A 24,064-nucleotide genomic window follows, 5' to 3' on the forward strand; every position below is an offset into this window, starting at 1 on the left:
ACCGCAATGATAGCCAGAAAACATGTTAGAATCATAAATGACAACAAACATTGTTACAATATTTTAAAGAACCTATCTCACTTCAACAATACAAGTATTTCTTTCTTGTTGCCTTACTCCCTTGATTAATCCAGGGTCGCCACAGCGGAATGAACCGCCAACTTATCCAGCAAGTTTTTACGCAGCGGATGCCCTTCCAGCCACAACCCATCTCCGGGAAACATCCACACACACATTCACATACACACTCAAACACTACGGACAATTTAGCCTACCCAATTCACCTGTACCGCGTGTCGTTGGACTGTGGGGGAAACCGGAGCACCCGCAGGAAACCCATGCGAAGGCAGGGAGAACATGCAAACTCCACACAGAAACCCCAACTAAGCCGAGGTTCGAACCCGCGACCCAGCGACCTTCTTGCTGTGAGGCGACAACACTACCTACTGTGCCACTACCTCGCCCCACAATACAAGTATGTTAAAAGTACTTTAACATTGTCAGTAGGCAGACAAGTTACTTTTTTGACTGTTTAAATGCATTTAACCACACACAATCCTATCTAACATGCTTTCAAAATACCTTCGGAAGACGTTTTACATCGGTATAGTGTCATCTGCTTTTAACTGATAAAAGAGCATCTAAACACAGGGTGTAAACAGAGCTGAACTCCTCCAGATGTAAACAACAATCTATCATGTCTGGCTAATTGTTGATCATCCGGGAAAGCTCTTAATACCAGATGAAATTCAGCTTTTACACAGTGCAGATTCAACCACTAGGATCCACGACCAGACATTCATCAGTCTGGACAAATATTCCCATCTCAAAAATGAATTCAATTACAGCAATTTAAACTATGACTAATAAAAAAAAAAAGTTTAATGAATAATTCATGCAAGCGCATGAACAAAAATTCAAGCTTCACATTTCTGCTTGAAAAGTATCTGAAAGACTTTTTATAAGCATGACTAAGAGCAGCTGAATTCACTAAAAAAACATGTGGCACGTTTGTGTTTGAAACCACACAATCTCACATCCTCATATCGCTAGGGTGTGGTGAATTGGTCAAAACATAATCAAAACACACACACACACACACACACACACACACACACACACACACACACACACACACACATTCAAATATATTAGGGCTGTACAATCGCATTACGTGCATAACACGTGCATTCGCAATAGTCACATTGCAGTATCTGTTGGGATTATAGTTGATCAGCAATGAAGACCGTACAGTGTTATTTTACATTTTAAATTACATTTGATTGTTCAATTACTACCTGAATTACTACTGTTTAACTCTGGAAAACCATAAAGCACTGCTTATTTTAATGTTGTCTTTGCTCTCTTATTTATGCTTGCAACTAGTTTGATTCACTCTTCTACAAAATTATTCCTAATTAATCTAAATTAGAGATTGCATTCCAAATTAAGCTATTTAAGTCATCTGCTGAAATTCTATTCCTTTCACATTATGTATCACAGCAAAATAAAATAATTGCAATGTCAGATTTTGCAGATCATGCAACCCTAATATATAAAGATGTATACAGTCTAGGGCTGCAACAACAATTCGTTTAAATTGTTTAAAATCGATTACTAAAAGCATTAGTAACGAATTTTATAATCGATTCGTCACGTCATGCGACGCGGAGACGTTTGATTATAAAAATAAAAAAAAATGAGTTTGGAGCCTCATAGACAGGTGCCTCAACAGAGGTACTGTTAGAGGAAAAATGCATGGCGAGAAAGGGAGAAATAGCAGGGTAAATCACTACAAAATCCTACTTTTGGTCTGTTTTGAAATGAAGGACGTAATGTCCCTGGTGCTGGTGTTTACCATAGACTGTAAACAGGGGTTTTCAAACTGTGGGTCGTGACCCACTAATGCACAGGTGTCAAACTCAGTTCCAAAAGAGCCGCAGCTCTGCACTGTTTAGTTCCAACCCTAATTAAACACACCTGATCAAACTAATTGAGTCCTTCAGGCTTGTTTGAAACCTACAGGTAAGTGTGTTGGAGCAGGGTTGGAACTAAACTGTGCAGGGCTTCGGCCTTCCAGGAATTGAGTTTGACACCCCTGCACTAGTGAGTCGCACAGTGAACAAAGGTGGGTTGCGCAACATCACATAGCTGCAGCTTTATTTACATTGCGGTGAATCAAAACCAGTACGATAATGAGTGAACGACTCTTTAGAGACAATTCTGTTTTCAAATGAATCATTTAGGTTAAAACACATGAACTGAAACAGTCTGAATCAGCATTCATTAAATGACTAAGCAGCCCCGGCCCGTGGCATAGGCAGTATAGGCAAATGCTAAGGGCGCTGGATAGGGGGGTGCCAGAAATGAGCGCGGTTAAGTTGGTTTTGTTTTTGATATTCCATCCTAACACATTCAGTGATAGACGGCAATAACTCAAAAACCTCTTAACCTAAAAAGATCTAAAGTGTGTTTCCTACAAAAAGACAAAGCTGGTTATGTTTCACAGCTGTCTTTTTCTTTTTTCCGCTCGACATTACGACGACATTAGTTGTGTTTAAAATAAAACACGCAGGACGGAGCCAGAAAACCCCCCCAAAAAACACACAAACAAAAAAAAAAAAAAAAAAAAAAGAGAAGCACTTTTCTGACAGTCCCTTACTGAAAGCTCCGCTCAGCACGAACTCTCCCGGCTAAACGTAGATTGCGAGGGCTCAAACGGAGCAGTCGTCGTAATGTCGAGCGGAAAAAAGAAAAAGACAGCTGTGAAACATAACCAGCTTTGTCTTTTTGTAGGAAACACACTTTAGATCTTTTTAGGTTAAGAGGTTTTTGAGTTATTGCCGTCTATCTTAAACACAACTAATATTCTCTTAAATGAGCACAAACAAGTTACTGAAGTAGTCGAATGCTTCGTTATAGACCTGTGCATTCTTACATTAACACCTCTTGTCATCAAACAAAACACAATGAGAGATTCATCTGCTGCTCTTCACTAAATAACTATAGTAACTTTAATCAATATGCAAATAAAGTTAAAAGTGAAATAGATTTTATAGCTTTATTTAATTTCTGTATAGGCCATTGATTTTAATAGGCTAAACCTTTTATTTTATTACCAGTATTTTCTAATGTTTGCTATGTATTCTTTCATTTGAAGCTATTTGTTGTCCCATATTTTTTACATTCCAAGGTTGACAGATTCCTAATCAATAAATACCTCTAATGTTATCTGTTAGTTTTAACATCACCTAATGTTATGGAAGGGCACAGATGTTATGGAAAATAGTAATAGTAATGTAACTACCCCCTTCCTCAAGAAAATTTGTAAATATTAGATCTATTCAGCAATAACGTTAATTGCATTGGCATATTTATCTGACATTTCCCAGCTTGTAGTAGTCGATCAAAAAGCTATTTAGTTTCTTATGACTAAACACTAGCAGCGGAATTTACTGCAAGGTGATGGAGCGCCACCTGAAATCTTGCCTAGGGTGCCAAACTGGTTAGGGCCGGGCCTGTGACTGAGCCAGACTCATTTGTTTTGAACTGTCACATGTGTACGTCAGTAGAGTGCTGCACTCATGACCGCAGCAACAAAGTGTTTGTTAAAATAGAAAAGTTTTTAAAACTAAAAGACATCGCAGACTTCATATCAAACCAAATCTAAAAATGAGCCACACAGAAATATGATCAGTCCTACCCTCAATCTCAGTTTTATTACCGGCAGAGGTCCAGAGGGTGAGGAAGTCCTGCAATGTCTTTTATGCTTAGAAAAGCTTGCAAGTGCTAGCATGAAATCCTTAAACCTTAAACGACACCTGACAGCAAAACATTCTGAATGTGTCAACAAAGGTTGATCATATTCTCTTCTGAAAAAAGAAGAGTATCTTTGTCAACAAAAAAATGATCACAGTTGCAGCCAGCATCCCACAAAAAGCACGTCGAGCATCATTTTGTGCATATCAAATTGCAAAATCCAAAAAGCTAAACACCATATATATTTGACTGCTTTGAATGGATACATTTTTTTACCAATTTTTTCATATTAAAATATTATGATGGGTCTTGAGATTGTATTACTTGCCTAGGTGGGTCCCGGATTAAAAAAGTTTGGGAATCCGTGCTGTAAAAGATATGGACATAGTATCCGTGACGTCAACCATGGGTTTATGAAGAGCTGCACAATTAATCGTAAAAAGATTGCAATCTTGATTCGACCCCCTAGACGATCTTAATCCAGCATTTCTACAATTCTGTCAATCATATTTTTAAGTTCAGGAGAGAAGCAAAAGTGGCCGCATAAGTCTTCACGTTGTTTTACATACGTTGTTCAGCATTGTGGACACCTCCAAATGGTGTTGAAAGAGTCACATGCTGTATTTAAAACATTTAATTCACCTCAAAAATGTCACTTCTGTCTTTGTGATAAATGTAATGATGTATTTGCAAACGCAAAATCACACATGATGTGAGCTGACCATCAACTGTTACCACAGTGAGGGCAGGCGCGCCCGCTGAATGAAGTCTACTTTAGTGAACAGAACCTGCATAAGCTGTGAATAACAGATAATAAAGTTGTAAATAACATTCAGTTTCACTTTCTAAAGATTTTAGTTCTGTTTTTAATTAAGGGTTGGAAATTAATGCTTTTCTCTTTTTTTATCCGATTCATCGATTAATTGAAATATTAATCGACAGATTAATCGATTATTAATATAATCTTTTGTTGCAGCCCTAATACAGTCAAGCCCAAAATTATTCAAACCCCTGGCAAATTCTGACTGGCAAATTTTTGTTGGCCGGAAATGACACAGGCTTTTGCCAAAAGATAATAAAACAATGTACAAGAGTCATTATTGTGGGGGAAAAAATACTTCTCAGCCTTTATTTACCAATGAACAAAATGGCATGTGTAAATTTACGCATACCTTTTCCAAACTGTCACAGTCTGTGGGAAAATCCAAAGTTCTATGTCATTCCAAATAGTCCAAGCTGTTCTAAGACATCATAATTATCCTCATTTTGAGTCTGCTAAATGTGCAAATGTCCCCCCTCCCGTCTCCCGTCTCCCCCGACGGCCCGCACTCACACCACAATCAGGCCTGGGCATGCTTACGTCATCGATGCTGCGCTGTTTAGTGAGAAGCGCTCTCACTCAGCAGCACAGTGGAGATTTCTCTAGTTATATCGTTTCAGTCATTTGATATGCAGTGACATGCAGTCAAATATTTTACCAAGCAGTTCTTGGGGATGCGGTGACACGCAGTCAGATATTTCGTCGAACAGATCCGCCACTTTTGGCACTAATAAACAATCATAAAGCCCTCGTGCTGCAGGAATGAGGAGGTCTGCTGAAGGTGCGCAGCTGTCATGCAGTGAGGGGTTTGCATCTTTAATAAACTACAGCAGTTTGCGTTCACTGAACAGTAAGAATGATTAATAAATCCATATGAAACAGCCCCTTAAAGTTACGTCTCGCTTTCAGTTTCGGGCTTTGGCGCGTTTTGCACTCACACTCACAAAGCCCAAGTGAACCGCGCTCAGGCACACCTCTTCCAACCGGACCAGGGCCGGCCAAGTGAACTGTGCCAGAGCCCGATTCAGCGCACTCACACTTCTCAAAAGATCCGGGAAACGGGCCTGGGCACGGTTCGGATAGCATAGTGTGAGTAGGCCCTAAGGGCTGCAAAGCAAACCTCATCCATATACAAAACAATCATAAAACAAATAGAGAAAAAAAAAAAAAACTAACAATAATGAATGTGATGATTTTTAGTCTGAGAAGGAAGCCAGAAAAATGTGCAATTTAAAAAAAGATGCATAAATCAATAATGACTTCTATGGGGAACCCAAATCAACTGAACAGCCATTCTACAGCAAACATACCCAAGGTGTGCTCTCTAGGGCTGCAACTAACTATTATTTTAATAATCGATTAATCTGTCGAATACTTTTTTTTTTATCAATGAATCGGATTTTTTTTATAAAGAAACGCATTAATTTTCAACCGTTTATTCAAAAAAGCTCATCCATGAGCTGTTATAAAAACTAATAATAATAATAATAATAATAATAATAATAATAACAAAATAAAAAAACTAAGTAGTTTTGTCCTGTTTTCAGTCCAAATATCTAAATATTTTTAAATCAAAATACATACTAGACCTGAAATAGCATAAGAAATAATGTATTGTTTACAAATAAAAAAACACCTAAACATTAAGTGATTGTTTGCGTAAAACAAATTAAATTATTTGTGAATTGGGTAATGTGAGAACGTTTCCTTCATTCCTAAAAAGCAGAAAATGCAGGACTCAGCTTTTTTTTTTTTAAAAAAAGAAGCACTTTTCCCACGATCCCTTACTGAGAGCTCTGCTCAGCAAGCTCTCTCTGGCTCAGCGCCAGACACTGAGCCAAAGCTCAATTTGATTTTCTCAGTTGCTGCTCTAAAGGTAAATGAGCTACCGCTAACTTGTCATGCATGTCAAGCTGGATAACAAGTAAAACATCAGCACCAAGCATCCAGCATTGTTGAACTCCCTTCCTCCTCATCCCTGTCTAAGAGGCGCTGAACTCTGTATCAGTGCACGAGAGAGACCGTGTTCACTCCACTCCGCGCTTTACTAAAGTGTTTTTAATAATCAAACGTCCCCCATGACGTGTGACACAACAAATCGATTATGAAATTCGTTGTCAAAGCTATTAGTAATCGATTTTATCAATTTAGTCACTTCGTTGTTGCAGCCCTAGTGCTCTCTCCTTAGAATGTGCCGCAATGTCTTCAAGGAGTACCAAGTGTGCCATGTTTCCAAACACAAGGTGAGACACAATAATATGAGGTTTACATTGGGGTAGATCAGGTGATTGTTGTTTAATTGTATTATATTTAGTCCTCTAATTATACTGTATAAATATTCAATGTAGTTACTTTTCACCCACCCTGTAAATAAATACCATATCTAATTATATGCAGGGTTCTTTATACATGCTTATAAGGTCACAGGCGTACATGATTATTGCATACATGTGGTGTAAGGTGTTTTTTTAATGTTTTTTTTGTACATATAATAGTATGCCTTAAGACTGAGTAAACCACAAAGTAAATTTCATTTTTGGGTGAACAAACCCTTATTACTCTCCTCACTTTAGTAACATTTAAGAATGTTTATGTCAGTAATGTTTTTTTATTTTTATTTATGACTTAGAATTTGTCATTAAAAATTTTCTTTAATACGTTCTAGTACAATTTGTGCTCGCCTTAGCCTGATACAATTTACAGTATTTCATAGAATGTAAAAAGGCAAAATCAGATTTTTTTTCCCAATATTGATGACAGATGTGACAGATGTCATGCACACTAGCTCTCTGCAACTCTCACATGGTCGCCCACTGAAGCTAAGCAGGGCTGCGCCCGGTCAGTACCTGGATGGGAGACCACTTGGGAAAGCTAGGTTGCTGCCGGAAGTGGTGTTAGTGAGGCCAGCAGGGGGCGCCCAACCTGCGGTCTGTGTGGGTCCTAATGCCCCAGTATAGTGACGGGGACTCTATACTGCTCAGTGAGCGCCGTCTTTCGGATGAGACGTTAAACCGAGGTCCCGACTCTCTGTGGTCGTTAAAAATCCCAGGATGTCCTTCGAAAAAGAGTAGGGGTTTAACCCCGGCATCCTGGCCAAATCTGCCCACTGGCCTCTGTCCATCATGGCCTCCTAACCCTCCCCATATCATGATTGGCACATCATCACTCTGTCTCCTCTCCACCAATCAGCTGGTGTGTGGTGTGTGGTCTGGCGCAAAATGGCTGCCGTCGCGTCATCCAGGTGGATGCTGCACACTGGTGGTGGATGAGGAGATTCCCCCCCATTGTGTAAAGCGCTTTGAGTGCCCAGAAAAGCGCTATATAAATGTGACGAATTATAATTATTATTATTACCACGGTGTAATTTAAGTCATATGTTCTTTATGTGCCCCCTTACAGAATTATTGACTTAATTATTTTACAATTATGTCTAAGATGTTGCAGGTAAATATAGACCATTTTTATAGACCAAATATAGCCATTTTGGCGTTCCAAAGATTTGGTCCCAGTTCAATTCTAAACAACTTTTTTTTTTTTTTTTTGGCCTTTGCCTCATTATTAGCTAGGGGTCGTATTCTACTTCATTGGAAATCAAATAAGCCTCCAAGTCCAATGGCTTGTAGATACCATACATTTTCTAAACTTGGAAAAGTAAGAGGCTCTTGGAAAACTAATTTCTTTAAAGTGTCGATGTTTCATAACTTACTTGAGCTTTCTTAAGGTCTTGCCGTCCATTTAATAGATGCACTCTCCTTCCTTTTTAATTTATTTATTTCATAGTAATTCCATTTTTGTTTGTTTTTAACTATTACTATTTTATACAGTTTAGTTGTAAATATTTCCTTTTAACATTGACAATGTACCTGTACACTTTTATTACTCTTGTTTCCATTTTTCTTTTCCCCTTATTGTTATTATCATTTTTTAAATAATTTTTTATATGTAATGATAATGATATGTAACTATTTGTACTGAAATAGTGTTTGTTTTTTCACAATAAATTTTTTTTTAAAAAGTAATTTTTTTACATTCTCTTTATTGTATTTTTTACATCAGTACAAATTATAGCTTGCATATGTATACTTTTTTTCCTTTTAAACAAAAAGTAGTAACATCATGTTAGTATTACACTTAAAACTAAAAAAAATACAGAAAAAAAGTGAGGGGAAGAGGCAAAAAACAGAAAGCAAAAAAAAACTAAATAAGGGGGTGATTTTGAGGTGCTTCTACTAGAGTTCAATCACTGCTCTTTTGTTAATGTTCTCAATAAACGGATTCTATATTGCATGGAAATACTTACTTTTATTTTTAAGGGAAAGTCTTAGCTTCTCAAGTTGCAGGCAAGACATGACATTTTTTATTAATGTGGAGCAACGTGAAGGATCTTTTCGTTTCCAATTCAGTAAAATCAATCTATGTACCAAAAGGGTTATAAATCGAAATCGCTGTACATAGATTATTAAATTATTCTGCATCTTTACCAAACCAAATATAGCTAAAATAGGCCCGGGGTATATTTGTTTTTCCACCACTTCTGATATTATTTGAATTTTAAACTGGATTCCAATAATTAACAATTGTAGAATAACTCCAAAACATGTGACCAAGCGAATGCCGGAAATTTTGAATCAAGCAAACTTTTAATTAATTTTTTTTTTTTTATCAATTGTCGTCATTTGAAAAAGAGAAGTATAAAAAGCAACAACAAACAGTATGAGCTGAGGAAAATCTGATAACAATTCTTTTACTACAAATCGCTGAATTTCTACATAAATTTCTCTGTATACGGTTTTATTTTTTTTAATTAAGAAAACAATGATTAGCTGTATGATATTCAATAAAACAATGAAAAATAATTTGGGCTAATAACTTTAAGTAAGTACTATTTACTAAGCAATAACATCTGTCATTTCACAATCTGTCATCATGTACTGTAGATGACAGATGCTGAAAACACTAGAAACATGCATGCTTAAAAATATGTACAGTAGTAGACAAAACCACATAACTTAATCACTTTTTATCTTTGCACATGCATTTAGATGTAGCTTAATATTGAAAATGATTCAAAGGTTATTTATTCGAATCACTAAGTCCTACAAAACACCAAAATAATATAAGCGAAAGAGACATTTGAAGTGAAAATTCTATATTAATTTCAATTTAATTGTTACTTCAGACAAAAGTAGCTTTCTTAAAAAGCTGACTTGTTGACTTGTCAATTGCTCAAGCTCCTCCCATCATTTAACATACACTCAATCTCAATCAAATACCAGCCCTCAATCAATCCCAGATGTGCATAATATTCATCATCACATACAAATATCAGACCTGATTACTTTCTTATTGATTACTAAACACATGGCAATGGTCAACAAACGCTGTGACTCACCAGGGTCATTGTGCGAATGGGGCACAACGAAGACTTGGAGTGGCTCATTGTCCCACTCATTCTCCTGATAAGAGATATCAAAGCCTTGTTTCCACACCCCGCCATCAGGGTTATCAAAGCGGAGCAAATCATAAACATCCAGCATCTGAAATAAAGCACATCAGAACACCATTTTTAATTTATGCTGTCATAATTCCAACTTAAGCTCATTTGAGATATGTGCGTTAGCCTATTTTTGAAAAACATAAAATACATTGCTCCGTGTACATTTCATTGCACGTTTCAGATGACAAATCCACCAGAGGGATCTGTCAAAACTTCTCACAATCTGTAGTAGACAAGTCTTGACTTTTCCAGAAAAAAACTGTTTAACAGTCATAACAAACTAAAGATCTTAACAGAGCAACTCAAACATATGCAAGAACAAAGTACAAGAAAAAACTGTAGAAAATACAAGGTGAAATAATAATAATAATAATAGATAAAGTTATTGCCCTAAATAAAGATTAGTGTTATTGCACCCAAACTCTGGAAATCTCTACCACGCTTACTCCGCTCTGCTAATAATATCTCTGAATTCAAATCCTTACTTAAGACTCACTTATTTTCTGAATGCTTCACTTCTGATCTGCCAAACTGACCACTTAATCTGATCCACCACTACTCTGCTCATATGTCTCTTAGGTCTTGTTTGTGTAATTCCAGTTTGTTATATTTGACCTCATGTATGTTTGTTTATCTTTTTGTTGCAGTCCTTGTAAAGTGTCCTTGAGCTCTGGAAAGGCGCTATATAAATAAAAATTATTATTATTATTATTATTATCAATATATGAATGATAAAATAAATAGATTTAGGAGTGGGTTGGAGGGAGCTTACAATTCAAGTATTTGGAATAAAATCTGTTCAAAATATGACAGGAATGGTCTCCAAACTTTAAAGAATCTATTATTTGAGCCTTGGGTGCGACTTTAGATATGCTATGACATTTTCTACCCATTTAATATGTGTTGGGGGTTTAGTTGACTTTCACTGCAGGAGTATAAGCCTTCAGGCCAACAAAGAAGAAAAAGGCTAGTGCATTTAATTGACCTGCTGGTAGTCCAAGGTTTTCAGGTGTCCCACCAAATATTGCTATGGTTGGATCTGGTTGTATCTCCTTTTCATTTTCACAAACTGAAGTGCATTAATTAGGGTCCATTTTGTTATCATTTCAATTACATGAACTTATATTAATTAAGGTAGATTAATTTGATGATTTAAAACTATGACCTAAAAATCAAAGCATCAATTAATCGAACACTTTGCTTCAATTTTGATTATTAAACAATTATTTTATTTTTGATGTAATTGTTTGTTTTCATTTTACCTTCTCAACATTCATTATGTTTTCATTTGCACTGTAAATATACTCAACTATTACACTTGTCATTTTCTAATTATGAATACTTTTGATGAATACTTCAAGTTGAAATCAAAGCACAAATTGCTTGAAATCTGGGGGGAGGGGGGGTTTCATTTAAGTTTCATTAAAAAAAAAAGTTGAAAATAACTTTTTTTGCAAATAAACTATTTGAATAGTTCATATTCATAAGTAGAAAATAACCAGCATCCCTTGCAAGCAAAAGTAAAGTTTTAATAAACATCAGTGAACTAAATATCTCGGTGAATTATATAACTCGGTTATGCTGCCAGTTCATTCTGATAATGTGACTACTTATAACTTGGGGAATAAGCTGAAGGAAAGCAAGTGAACAATACATTATAACTCAGTATAAAAAACTAAACTGTTGCTACTAATAATATGTCAGGTTTCTGAAAATGTCTTACATTTTTTGCATTTGTTCAAACTGATCTGAATTGAAAATGCGGATAATAGATAAGCGCAGGCCCGCAAGCCTTTGAGTCGCACTGTTTTTGTGAAAGAATGAAAGAATACAATTTTCCTGATGTATGAAAGACTTGCATTCTCTATTTTTTGCATATTAACAAAGTATTCACCGTGCTTGTCAGGGAAACTCTCAAGTTCTTGGTTTGTTCACACGCAGTAATATGTTTTTAAAGGGGATGTATCATGTATTAACAGAGTTTAAAAAACAAATAAAGGACATGGAGAAATTGTCAGTTAGAGGTTATGAATTTCAGTTTAGGATTCTTTTCAAATAATCCACCAGACCTAATTTGATTACAAAACCATATACTTTAGTTTATATATATATATTTACTGCATTTTAACTTTACACTCAGATAACAGAAGTATAAATTTAGTGTTAAGCAAAGAACTGTATAAAACAATGCTTCATTTGTTGATAATATTTCCCTGTAAATATCATTAGTCTGAAAAGGAACAAACGTTAAAGGTGTCTTACTGCCCCTTAGCATTTTTTTTACCTAAACTCCACTCAAACATATGTTGAAGTTTTTGCAGTTTCAGAAAATATATAGGCTGAAGAAAATTTTTCCAATAAGCCCTTGATGCATATTTCTGTTCAATTAATTAGTATTGTTATTGAATTATCACTTTTTATTCGAATGCAAGAGTCAGCTCACAATATAATACAACAATATCTATTAATTATTAAAAATCTATCACATTTTCGCTGTGATTTCAGGCCAGGGCAAAAGAAAGTGTTGATAAAATTATTAAATGAATGAGTCTAATGGCACATTTTTTGATTGGCTTCTCAGGATTTCATCTGTGATGAATATACAGGTGTGTGCCAAAAAATTAGAATAGCAAGGGAAAGTCCATTTATTTAAATTACTCGTTTCAAAAGTATAACTTGTGTGTTCTATTAGTTCACTACACACAAAGTGAAACATTTCAAGCCTTTATTGTTTCAATTTGAATGATTATGGATTAAAGATGAAAAAGCACATGGACCTCCTTTTGCAATGATTACAGAGGAGATCAGCTCAAGTTGTTTTGATATCGGCCTTCAGCTCGTCTGCATTTCGGTGTCTCCGTTCTCTAATCTTCCTCTTGACAATAGCCTATAGATTTTCAATGAGGTTTAAGTTAGGTGAGTTTCCTGGCCAATTGAGAACAGGGATAAAGGGATACCATGGTCCTTAAACCAGGTATTGGTAGCTTTGGCACTGTGTGCACGTCTCAAGTCCTGCAGGAAAATAAAATCATCATCTCCAAAAAGCTTTTCGACAGCTCTAGGAAGTGCTCTAAAACGTCCTGGTATAGAGCTGTCAGTGCCGTGCAAAGACTTTGATGTGCTGAAAAAAACAAAAAAGGCAAATGGACTGTGCACTTCATAAAAAGACAATGGACCCACACCAGCATATGGCATGGCTCTCCAAATTATAACTGGCTGTGGAAACTTCACACTGGACTTTAAGCAGCTTGACTCTTGTGTCTCTCTGTTCTTCCTCCTGTCTTTGGGATCTTGATTTCCAAATGAAAGACAAAATTTGCTTTCATCTGTAAAAGAAGGGAACACTGCGCAATAAACCAGTACTTTTTCTCTTAAGCCCAGCACAGACGCTTTTAACGTTGTTTTTGGTTCAGTAATGACTTGACACATGGACAGCTGTAGCCCATGTCATGCAAATGTCTGTATGTGATGGTTCTTGATGCTCTGACACCAGCCTCAGTCAACCTTGCATGACAATCCTCTCAAGGCTGTGGTCATACTTGGGCACCTTTTCCAGCCACATTTTTTCCTTCCTCTTAACACTCTATTAATATACTTAGATACTGCACTCTGCGAGCATCCAATTTCTTTTGCAATTGTCTTAAGACTTTTAAAATCCTTTTAAGAGTTATGGAGGGTTCCAATGATGGTCTTCTGCACAACCGCCAAGTCAGCAGTCTTCCCCATGATTCTGAAACATACTAAGCCAGACTGAGACAATTTTAAGTCTTTGTGTGAATTAGCAGACTAGATTGAGAAACAAGGAGACTACAATGTTAAACTTTGTCTTGATATTCTGATTTTGTGAAATACTGGATTTGAGTTTTTCATCTTTAATCCATAGTCGCTAAAATTGAAATAAATGAAGGCTTGAAATATTTCACTTTGTGTGTAGTGAACTAATATAACACACACGTTATGTAATGTAACTATTGACAAACACCACACAACACAGGTGTTTCTGTTTTTCTCTGTGACAGAAAAAACAAAAAAAAATCCAGTTTGGCAATAAAAATTACAGATGCAAACGCACATATGCAAATATATGCAAAATTTAGTCAGCTGTCAGTGACAAAAATTCAGAAGATGTTTCTCCACCTGCTCACAGCAGCCAGTGGGGTCTCTCTATTGCTAATTTATCCGTATTTACTCTAATACTGCTCTGGAAAACAGACTTTTAGAAAGTTTTCACACCATTAAAGGTGGCTGTACACAATCGATTTCTCTCTGTCTGCTTATACAACTTTCTTTTTTAATTAATCAGTCTCTTTTTGATTCACCTTTTAAAATAGTTAACCATCATGCTGTTAATACAGTCTTCTTGTGTACATTTTATAATAATATAATTATAAAAACATTTTGCTTTGGAGGAAGATTGTTTTAACAACTCTATCAACCGCTTTTTTAACCTGGTCTCATTCTTCATCTTAAAGTATTAGTATGTAAACTATGTGAAGATCTAATTTACTGAAATGTCTTAAAACACCATCATTTTAGTAACAACATGCTATTATGATTTTATTTTGAACCGATAATCCCTCTTTTATCTCATAACTGCTTTTTCAAATATGCACAACTAAAAAAGCATGACTGATTTATGCATTTTGTGCCCCAGAGCACTCAAAATTAAACAATACGATTACATTATGAGTAATGGTTTACCAACTGCATAAATGTTATTCATTTTAAGGGTTTAAAGTGTAATTGTTTTTATCATTAAGAAATCCTCTGATTGTTTGGAACAAAATGTAATCATTTCATATTAAGCAAATGAGTCAACTGCATTAAATAAACGCTACTGAAAATATAATGACACTGATATGACAAATTAATACAATCTAATTAACATACAATTAACTACAGTTTAGCATTCAAATGCATTCATTTGTTGGCCTGTAAAGTTGTTTATATATAAATAATTTACTTTTTAGATTTTGTTCATACATCAACTTTGTACTATTAGATGTACTGTAGTTAATGCGTAAACATGTATGCATGTAAATACATACGTTAGAACCATTCTTTTCATTAAATACAGCCTAATAGAAGTTTTATGACTATATAAGATTTCTGTAATATGTTTTAAAAATTATCATGCTCACCAAGGCAAAATGTAATAGATTATAATACAGTAAAAACAGTAATATTGTAGCATATTAGAATTATATGTATTTTTAAAAAACTAAATAATAATAATACATAGAAATGTAAGTACTAATATATTGCAAATGATATTCCAATAATTCATGACTAATATATATATATATATATATATATATATATATATATATATATATATATATATATATATATATATATATATATATATTCACAGTTAAAGACTAAATTTAAAGCCCTCCTGTAAGTTTCATTTTAAATATTTCCCAAATTATGCTCAACAGAACAAGGAATTTTTCACAGGATTTCCTGTAAAAAAAAATGTATCTGAAGAAAGTCTTTTTGTTTTATTTTGGCTAGAATAATGCAGTTGATTTTTTTTTTTTAACCAATTTAAGGTCAATATTATAAGCCCCCTTACGCAATATTTGTTTGATTGTCTACAGAACAAACTATCGTTATTGACTTGCCGAATTACCCTTACTTGCCTAGTTTACCTAATTACCAAGTCAAGCCTATCAATGTCCCTTGAAGCTGAATAATAGTGTCTTGAAACATATCTGGTAAAATATTGTGTACCGTTATTATGACAAAAACAAAAGAAATCAGTTATTAAAAAGCTAGGAGAGTTAATATTTAATAGAGTTAAATGTTGATTAAAAATTAAAAAGTATACATTTTTTTGTGATTGTATTAGGTAAGCAAGTACAAAATTTTACCCACTGCCCTGACACAGCAAGAAGAAGAAATTCTCATTGTTGAGCTCTAAAAGTAAACAATTGGTTCACTTAATCTTAAAATGTCTTTTCCCTCTATACCTGTACTCCATCTGCTGCTTTAGAGTAGGTCTGTCCTGCAAACTGGCAGTCATCTGAGAGGATGGGGAGCAGCGCAGGAGCAGGGGGCAACAATTCCAAATTCCCCTGACTCATGTTCGCTTCAGGAAACATCTTCCCATCTTTCACAGTTTCCCTCAGGTTAATTACAGAGTCTCTTATGTTGCCGATGATCTCATTGTTCTCCGCAAGCAGTCTCTCTAAGTGGTCTATTTTGTCCTGCAGAATACCAATCTGTCCCTGTAGAACACAGAAAAAACCCTGAGTAACACTTTTAACACTGACCTGGGTAGGATTATGTAGAACTTCAGCACAAAATCCAGACAATGACTTAACAGTTACTACACAACACAAACACAAATTACTCAAACAGGGTGTCTACAGGTTTCCCCAAGTCAAACTTAAGACTTTTTAGGACCTTTTCAGACTTATATAGGGCTAGATGTACTGTAATTAGTCACTTTTTAGCCATTTATTTTAAGTTATGTGTTAAAACAAGCAGGCCTTAGTTGTATACATACTGTACGTTTTTGTTCAACATAACTTAAAAAACTAAATGAATACTAAATTAAAAAGCAAATGTTTGCACAACAGACTAAAGTTATAATATTAGTTATGAGTAGCTATAAAACTTTTGAGATGTGTTGTTTGTGATTGGATGTGTCTTGGATCCACTCGGTAGCCTTACATAAACAACGGAAAATTAAGACCCCTTTAAAAAGATTTAAGACCTACAAGACAATATTTCAGTGAGTTTAAGACTTTAAGCCCTAGAATTGTCTTTTTTTTTATTTAAGACATTTTAAGACCCCACAGATACCCTGTTAAAAGCACACTGTTTATGAAGCTTTCAGAGTTTAAAAATAATCATTTGTATTTGTACACAATACAAGAAGTCAAGTTATTTTTTGTTGTTCTTGCAAACTTGCATAGGCGACACGACTTTTGTTAGGTTGTGTATTTCATACTTTATTTAGTAAATCACACACCAACTGACAAGTACACTTCAAGGCTAATCTTACAACGTCCACCTTCTCAAAATGATTGAAAACAATAAAATAAAAAATACTATAGTGTTTACTGAATATTATTATATAATTAAATGTATAGAGTACATATACTATAAATGTATATACTACAGTATTTACCACCCCCATGTAATGGTACAGCAAACTGTAGTATTACCCATCATGAACTGATAAACTGTAATAAATACTGCAGTATACAGCAGTTTTTACTACAGTAAGCTGTGGTGTATACTTTAGTATTTATCCAATAACTTGTATAGAAAATACAGTATTGGGTAATTTGTTTACATTACTGTAGTGCTACAGCTACTGCCACAACAGATTCATTCAATTACCTTTCTATAGTATGTTTAAAAAACATTAGGGGTATTTACTATGAATGACTAACTTTGTTTAATGTTTGCACTTCGAAGAAATTTGGAAGAAAAAAAAACAACTATCGACGCTAAGGACAGCAAGGAAATGACCTTTGAGATCAGTTCACCGTCCAAAACTAAACTAATCTCTCTTTTAAGTCGACTTCAAGAGTTTCGTGATGTATATCAATGAATTACAAATAAAAGTCACATGATCAAAGTAGTAGTGATGCGGAAAATACGGTTACCGATCACAGCCATTTTAATTCTGTGCATGTGTATTATTTTAATACATCAATGTCACTTGGAAAGAAACCATCAAACGAGTAGTTCAAACTACTGAAAAGTGTATTTTCCTCAGCGCATTCAGCAGTCTGAACACACACACAAAAATCATACATTATGTTTACAATTTATGGATAACGTCAATCATAAGACAGCGGTCGGTAACGTTACTTACGTTCTGAATCCTCTCTCCGTTCGGATTTTTGCTGTGATCAATATGATCCAACATCAGGTACAAGGAAAATACCACCACACAGAATATGGCACTGCCAAAAACTGTGAACTGTCTGCTGAGCTTCATTTCTCAGACGAGTCCAGCACATTCACACCAAAGGCAAACTTTTAAAGGCTTGTGTCGAGCGGTGGTCCCGTAGGTGACAGAAGGCAGAAGTGAAAAAGAAAGCTCTTCTCGCCAGGAAGAGGAGTTGCGCGGATTGGGACACCTTCCCTTCTCTGTCTCGCGGTGGAAGAAATGTCGCGGTGTGAGTCCACGGACTGAATCCAATGCGATATGTCTTCAAAGTTTTGACGATGCGGAAGAGTTTGTGTGATTCAGCAAATTGTGACGGTCTACAGGCAAAGGAAAAGCGTCAACCCTGCCCCCTTCCTGCACTCACTACTGTGCCTCCGACAGAGTAAAAGTGAGCGTGGAGTTGCGCCGCCTAACGAGTGAACACATCACTCACACAACACACACACGCAAACTCAGGTGAGCACATACACTCAACAAATTTACGTCTGCTGTTTGTTCAAACTACTTAAAATGAGCTGAAACAACACAACTCTTTTTCGTATTAGGTTTCCACTTAAATGTCTAAATACTAATAGGTTAACTGAATTTCTTCATGTTGTCCCAACACATATCAAAATTGTTTTAGGTGTACATTTCAGTCAAAATTCTACCCTGGTTTTGCTGCTTTCATCATAAGAGACAGAAAGAGAAGTGGTTGGCTTAAATTATTACACCCCCACAAGAAAATGCATATTTTTATCAATGTTTTGTAAATATAGCTAAAAAATTATGCATTTAAATAAAACTGTTTTATTAAACATTTATATACATTCAAATCAGAGTTTGTTTACCTGGCATCTTTAGGAATAGAAACATAACACATTTAAAATCAAATGAGCTATCACAACAGCAAAATTTAGAAATTGTTTGTTTTTCTTGATTCATTCCTGTTTTTAATTTGTCTTGTTTTATTTTAATTTTATATTTTTTTCCGGCGACGCAGTGGCGCAGTAGGTAGTGCTGTCACCTCACAGCAAGAAGGTTGCTGGTTCGAGCCTCGGCTGGGTCAGTTGTGTGTACTTTGCATGTTCTCCCTGCGTTCGCGTTGGTTTCCTCCTGGTGCTCCGTTTTTTCCTCACAGTCCAAAGATATGCGGTACAGGTCAATTAGGTAGGCAAAATTGTTCGTAGTGTATGAGTGTGTATGGATGTTTCCCAGAGATGGGTTGGAAGCTGGAAAGGCATCCGCTGCGTAAAACGTGCTGAATAAGTGGCCGGTTCATTTTGCTGTGGTGACTTCGGATTAATAAAGGGACTAAGCCGAAAATGATTGAATGATGTTTTTTCCTCTACATATTAATTTGGGTGTTTTTGTCCTGTTTTTCTTTTTTGCTTTGTTTTTTTCCCGCTACATCAGTTTGGGTGTACTAATTTTGCAGAGTTATCTTTAAGTTTCTTTTTGTTAGATTAGTTCCAGTTTTGTCTTTGGTACTGACTAATTAGTTTAGATTATTCACAAAATGCAGTTTAGGTCTAAAAATACAAAATCAGTAAATGCAAGATATAGGTATAAGTTATAAGTGCACTTACAGAAAACTATGACAAATATTTAAAGATGGATGCACTATCAACATAATATACAGGTTGTATTAAGTAATCAGAGATTTACAAATAAATGAACAATGTACAGGTTACTATTAATAATCAGGAATTTGCAAATAAATACAAACATAGTATACAGGTTGTTATTTAGTATAATCAGGAATTTCAAATAGATATGTAAATATCATAAATTTACAAATGTATATATGCACCGGATATTTACATTTACAAACAGGTATATTTGTAACGATATTAATGTATTATTGTAAGGCATCCTATAGAAATATGGCGTTTATGTTAACCAGGGCCAGAAGAATCTGCTGACCTCTTTGTGCTATTTATGCACAGAATTTGTAAAAATATGCTAATTTATGGCGAAGGATTTCAAGAGTGTAAGAGCTGACAACCTACACACAAAATAAAACAAACTTTTTTGAAGACATAAAAACCAACTTACAATTAGAACCATTTGTTTCATAAACAAAGCAACAGCAGGTTTCTCATATAATACATCCATTAATAGACAGAAAATATTACTCAAATTTTTTTGTAAATGATTGAAATACTTGCATATTATTCTGTAATCACACTGAAATTAATATAAAAAATAATAACTATATATTTACATGAGTAAATAAATTAAATGATAGGCTTAAAAATTAAGGAAAAAATGTGGATTTCTGCAGGTGCAGATTTTGTGTGGGTGTAATGATGCCAAACATTCATTAATTTTCCTTTGGCTTAGAGCCTTATTTACTAGGGGTCACCATAGCAGAATGAACTGCTAACTCTGGCATATGTTTTATGCAGCAGATGCTCTTCCAGCCACAACACAGTACTGGGAAACACCCATACACTCTCACATTCACACACACTTAAAAACAATGGCCAATTTAGTTTATCCAATTCACTTTTAGCACATCTTTGGACTGGGGGAAACTGGAGCACTCAGAGGAAACCACGCAAACACAGGGAGAACATTCAAACTCCACACAGAAACAACAACTGGCCCAGCTGTGACTCGAACCAATAACCTTATTGTTGTGAGGCAACAGTGCTAACCACTGAGCCACCATGCAGCCCATAAATAAACATTTACTTATTAACTGGTATTGTTTCATATTTCATTATATTTGCAATTCATTTTGAATTATACAATTATGGTGGCCAAAAGAACTCAATCGCACTGCAAGTCAAGAAAATACATGCAAATAGAAAAGAACAAAAAGATTGAGAGAACATCTTCAAGTCCAAATTCTCACAACACAAGATAAAACAGAAACGTGCTTGCAAGATTTTTCTATATGCAAAACACATTCATATATAAAAACACTTACAAATTAAAAAATAAAAAACCTTCTTCAATTTGACACACAAGTATAGAAACATTTTTCAAATTGCACAGACCACAATGGAAATGTGTTGGAGACCCCAAAACAGTCAAACGCAGCTGCTTCCTGTTTACATATTTAACACCTAAGAGTAGTCTACCATACTTGTTACAGTTGTTCTGAGACTAACTCTTGCTAGCATGGGATAAAAAAAAAACTTTTCATTTCACAATAATTGTGCCATTTCTTTCAGTTAGTCATTTTCTATTTGCAGTTTTTTTCCTAACTTGTCGCACATGGGCTCTCTCTAGGTAGGTTTGACAACATAAACGAGAACTAACAATGAAAAAAAAGTCTCATAAAGGATGTATTAAGTTCAATTTAAATTTAAACATTTAAAATCTATAGGCCAACGTTGTTAAAACTCAAAGTTGTATCTGATAAATTTAATAAACCTAAACTAGAATGAATAAGCAGTTGTACTTTTATTAACACTAACATTAATAAAGGTTAATTAAAACTGTGACAAATGTATTGTTAATAATTAGTCAATGTTAGTTAATGCATTAATATTTTCATGTAAAAACGAATGAAAAAATATAACTAATGTACAACAAATAAGAAAAAGTTAGAACAGTAAGGAAAACACTAATAAAAAATCTATACCATAACAGACCTTGGCTTTTGGACTTCATGCTGGTAACAATCTAGATGATCCTTTTCTTCTTTGATCAGGAGCGCACAACATCAATTTCTCCCAAAAAAACACCTGAAATACTAATTCATCTGGATGCCTCCGAGCCCAGAGAAGTAAATGGCACTTCTGGACACTGTTAACATAGGGCTTCTATTAGGCACAGTTCAGTTTTAACTGGCAATTGTGAATGCAACTACATATTGTGATATTTGAGGCATCAGGGATCAAGGTTGTTTAGCTTAGGTTTGCACCCTTTACAAACTGAAACTTCTCCAGATTCCCTGAATCTTTTAATTATGTTATGCACTGTTGAAGGTGAAATATCTAAATGTATTCCCATCTTTCTTTAAGGAGCATTGTTTTTAAAGGACCACCAAATCCCCATATCAGAAGGGTGTTTTCACACCTCTAGTTTGAAAAAAGTCAGGAAAGTGGGTGCGTCTAGCTCTCTTTAGGTAGGTGTGTCAGGGGAGGGAAAGAGGAAAAGTTTTGAACAAAAAATGAGAGTTTCCGTTTGGGCATGCACGGATTTTAACAGAGGAAAAACAAACGGAAGTAAACAGTGACTGCGTTTACATGGACATCAGTAATTGGATTATACCACACAGCGAATGGGGAAAAAAACTCTGCATCACGTAGTAGGTAGCACTGGAAAGCTGTGTGTGTATAGACTATCCTGTCACAAAATGCGGTGAAAATTCTACACAACAGTAATAATTAAACGCGTAGGCGTTTATATGTTTACATTCGGAGAGCAGCATTTACAGTGGATCTTTCAGTCCATAATATTGTAGTGATATTAACATACTGTACACTTAGTAACTACATAATTTTGACTAAGGTATGTCTTTAAAAACTGAAAGAGGACTGCTGACAAAACTAACTAACTTTGCCATCTGAATAAACAAAGACCACTGATTGCTTACTTACCAAATCTGTAGAGACAGGACAATCAACACCCACTGGATCCGCATCTTTTTAAAAAGAAGACGAGCAGCAAATGCAGATTTCACCATTTCCAGATGTGAAAAGCTCTCGGGTAAAAAAATGTTCCTTACAAACATATTTCTGTCACGTGCACTGTAGTCCACACGTGAGCCCAGCTGCTCTCTCATAGCAGGGAAATGAAAACAAAACCTTCGTTGCAGCACATTTAAAAACGACCCCGTCTTCAAACAATTATTCTTCTTCCACTTGTTTTGGCAACAAAACATGTCATCTCTCTGCCGTCTGAACACTGTAACAAGTCTTCGAAGCTATCATGCATATTAATGAAGTCGCACCACATTCACAATAGAGTGCGCTGATTAATTTGAAGTCTTTCTCTTGAATTAATGCTGCACACTCAGAGACTACACAATGTACTCGCCGGTACAGACATGCAGTCTCCACGCTGGAATACACACAAGGATCGCAGCGCAGTGACGCAGCTCCAAAAATTCGATTCAAACCAGAAGAACAAAGTTGCTCTAAATAATGTAAAATAACCAATTGTGTCCTAATAGTGTTTTTAGCAGCATGGGACACATAAATGACTGTCAACATCTCAAAATATGTGTTTTGGTGTTTTGTGACCCTTTAAACATTTCAATAATTCTCTCGCGTATTTGTGAACAAAACTGGGAATCCTTGGCCCGTGTTTGCTCCTATAGACCTTTCTTGGATGCTGCTATTGTAGCAAATCATAATTACAATGACCTGTTGACATCACCTGTTTCAAATCACATCATTATTTAACCAATTTACCTGATTACTAGCCCATAACTGCTTCCATCCCAACTTTTTTGGGAAATGTGTTGCAGGTCTGAATGAAAGAAAAATATGTATATTTACCAATCAAATTACGGCGACCAGACAAAACATGAAATATTTTGTGTTCATATTTGTTGCAATGAAATACAAATTAGAGTAACTTTAAAAATCAAAGCTTTCTTTTCAAATTTTTGTTTTTCATACTGTCCTAACTTTTCCTGATTTGGGGTTGTAGTTTTAGTAGTTTATTTAATATAAGAATTGATCTATAATGACGAATATGCCTTTAGTTATTGTTAGTGAAATTAATTTCATAATCTGAAATTTGATAAATGATTAATTAGATATTAAGATGAAAAATATTGATATTTATTATGTAACATGTTTGGTTGTATCTTTAGATTTATAATGTTGTTATAATTTTGAAAAAATGCTGTACATTACCTGTTTTTTTAAGTAAGTCCTTGGTATGCAGACATTAATTTAATAATTTATGAAGTACCTTGTAAATGTTGCATTGGAAATCAATGCCTTCTCGGTTTCATACAATTAATTAAACCTCGAACTAGCATTTCCAGTGTCAGTCCAAACACTTCTTTAATCTAATGTCCTATCATAAACTATCCTGTAAAATCCCACCTCATCCTGTCTCCGTCTGCTTTCTCTCTCCCAGGTGGGCTTTAAATTGCACACGTGGTGTTGCAGTTGGTTTA

General features: G+C 35.1%; 1 protein-coding gene and 2 long non-coding RNA genes across 3 annotated transcripts in view; 1 reads left to right on the top strand and 2 right to left on the bottom strand.

Moving 5' to 3' along the window:
- Nucleotides 1–18,419, bottom strand: part of man2a1 (mannosidase, alpha, class 2A, member 1) — a 178,848-nt gene extending 160,429 nt beyond the window's left edge. The window contains 3 exon segments of the mRNA NM_001110027.3: nt 9,972–10,116; nt 16,052–16,309; nt 17,914–18,419. Of these exon segments, the coding sequence (NP_001103497.3) occupies nt 9,972–10,116; nt 16,052–16,309; nt 17,914–18,039 (529 nt within the window). The 5' untranslated portion in view covers nt 18,040–18,419.
- Nucleotides 1–24,064, top strand: part of LOC137490176 (uncharacterized) — a 331,069-nt gene that overhangs the window by 206,768 nt on the left and 100,237 nt on the right. The gene's annotated exons all lie outside the window — the stretch shown is intronic.
- LOC147844425 (uncharacterized) lies at nt 18,921–24,063 on the bottom strand. Its single transcript, XR_015491898.1, has 3 exons — nt 23,796–24,063; nt 20,564–23,403; nt 18,921–19,064 (listed from the first exon to the last, which is right to left on the bottom strand). It is a non-coding gene; the product is annotated as an uncharacterized LOC147844425 (long non-coding RNA).

The sequence above is a fragment of the Danio rerio genome, chromosome 5 (assembly GCF_052040795.2).
Source record: "Danio rerio strain M-AB ecotype USA chromosome 5, GRCz13ab, whole genome shotgun sequence".
In the NCBI taxonomy this organism is placed as follows: domain Eukaryota; kingdom Metazoa; phylum Chordata; class Actinopteri; order Cypriniformes; family Danionidae; genus Danio; species Danio rerio.